The sequence below is a fragment of the Cibotium barometz genome, chromosome 6 (genome assembly GCF_041138505.1).
Source record: "Cibotium barometz isolate CiBa-2024 chromosome 6, ASM4113850v1, whole genome shotgun sequence".
Lineage (NCBI taxonomy): Eukaryota > Viridiplantae > Streptophyta > Polypodiopsida > Cyatheales > Cibotiaceae > Cibotium > Cibotium barometz.
Window position 1 is genome coordinate 48194631 of NC_141051.1, and position 1548 is coordinate 48196178.

The following is a 1548-nucleotide window of genomic DNA, read 5'->3' on the forward strand; positions in this document are numbered from 1 at the left end:
GTGCAAACATGTGTTGAAAATAAAAGAATAGTGCAAAGTATGAGCCTTATGTGATGTACAAAAAGCTTGCTTGCTTGTGTATGAAGTAAATCACAATAATAAAATGTTTTGTGAAATCATCACATACATCTACAATGTGTTGTGTAAGAAACAAACCATAAAAATAGAAGCTGGAAGGGTGAATCCAATAAGATGAAGTAATGAATATAAGGTGGAAGGCTAAAAATAGAAGCTAGAAGGGTGAATCCAATAAGATGAAGTAATGAATATAAGGTGGAAGGCTGACTCCAACAAGATTAAGTATTGAATATATAAGGTGCCAAGTCATGCTACAAAGGCTTCTCCTCCCACCATCATAGGAAGTCTACAACTGACAATTGGTGCATGGGAGGAGCTCAAAGAATTGTTGTGAGCTAGGGCAAACTAGGCATGGGGGGTTTGCACATCAAAGAAGTGAGCTAGGGCAAACGAGGCATGGGGGGTTTGCACATCAAAGAAGTGAAACAAAGAAATTGTTGTGGCTCCATTTTATACAAAGGAACCATTTCTATAGGTGAGTGTAAGGGCAGGAAACAAACACGAGTGGACTATGTATAGTATGTGTGTGTGTGTGTGTGTGTGTGGGGGGGGGGGGGGGGGGTGTTGCAAAGGAGCCTAGCCTGCGGATCGGTCGAGCCTTGCCTTGTAGATCTCGTTGGACTCCTGCCTCTCAAGACTCTCTTGCCTCCTCTTGTTGTAGGAGTCTTGCCTCTGCGCCCGCATGCGCTGCCGCACACGCGCAATGAAAGCATCCGCCAACTCCTTCACCTCCTCCCCTGTCAAGCTTGGCTTCCTCGACGCCATATTCAAGGCCTTGCCATGCCCCCCACCATCATCACCGCCCATGCAACCTTTCTCTTCCAACAACTCGCCTGATTCCCCTTTAACCCTGTATGACACAGAACGGCGCAGACCCTTCACCGCATCACGGGAAGAGTTCTCTTCCTTGATTTGCACCTCCTTCATGTCCATGCCCTTGATGGGCTCCTTTCGCTCAGCTCTTTTGGGCCCTTTATCACCTTGTTTGACAGTATGTAGGCTATGGCGACTCCTCCAGGTTGCACGTACACGGGCAGAGATCACTAGAAGCAAAGCTATTGGAAGAAAGCATAATACACAAGGTGGTGGAGCGAGTTGCAGATTGCCAACATGAACTCAGACAACATTGGCTGCCTTATAAAACAGTACATTGGCCTCAAATTATAAAGTATTTTGTTGCCAAGGAGTACGGTTCAAGCAAAACAGGGATCAAGGATATAAAAGGAAACTGGCGTTGATTGTTTCAAATTTCAAGCAATTTGTCCCCATCTTTACAAGCTGTCACCCTTCCACCTTTTTCTAACCGACCTTTGTGTTGGTTTCGTGCGTCCTTTGCCTATTGACTTGTTACCACCTTTGCTTGGCAAAAGTTGGCTCTTTTCTTTTTAATTTAACGCGGTTTATACCGTGAATTTATTGGTTTAATCCATTATTAAAGAGGGAATAAAAAGCTTACATTAAATGGGGTGC

General features: G+C 44.6%; 1 protein-coding gene across 1 annotated transcript; it reads right to left on the reverse strand.

Annotated features, from left to right (window-relative positions):
- Nucleotides 1-243: 243 nt before the first annotated feature.
- LOC147637816 (uncharacterized) lies at nt 244-1295 on the reverse strand. The gene has a single exon (XM_086798948.1). It carries the CDS (start codon nt 1009-1011, stop codon nt 655-657), a length of 357 nt encoding a protein of 118 aa, XP_086655074.1. The 5' UTR covers nt 1012-1295; the 3' UTR covers nt 244-654.
- Between the last annotated feature and the right edge of the window lie 253 nt (nt 1296-1548).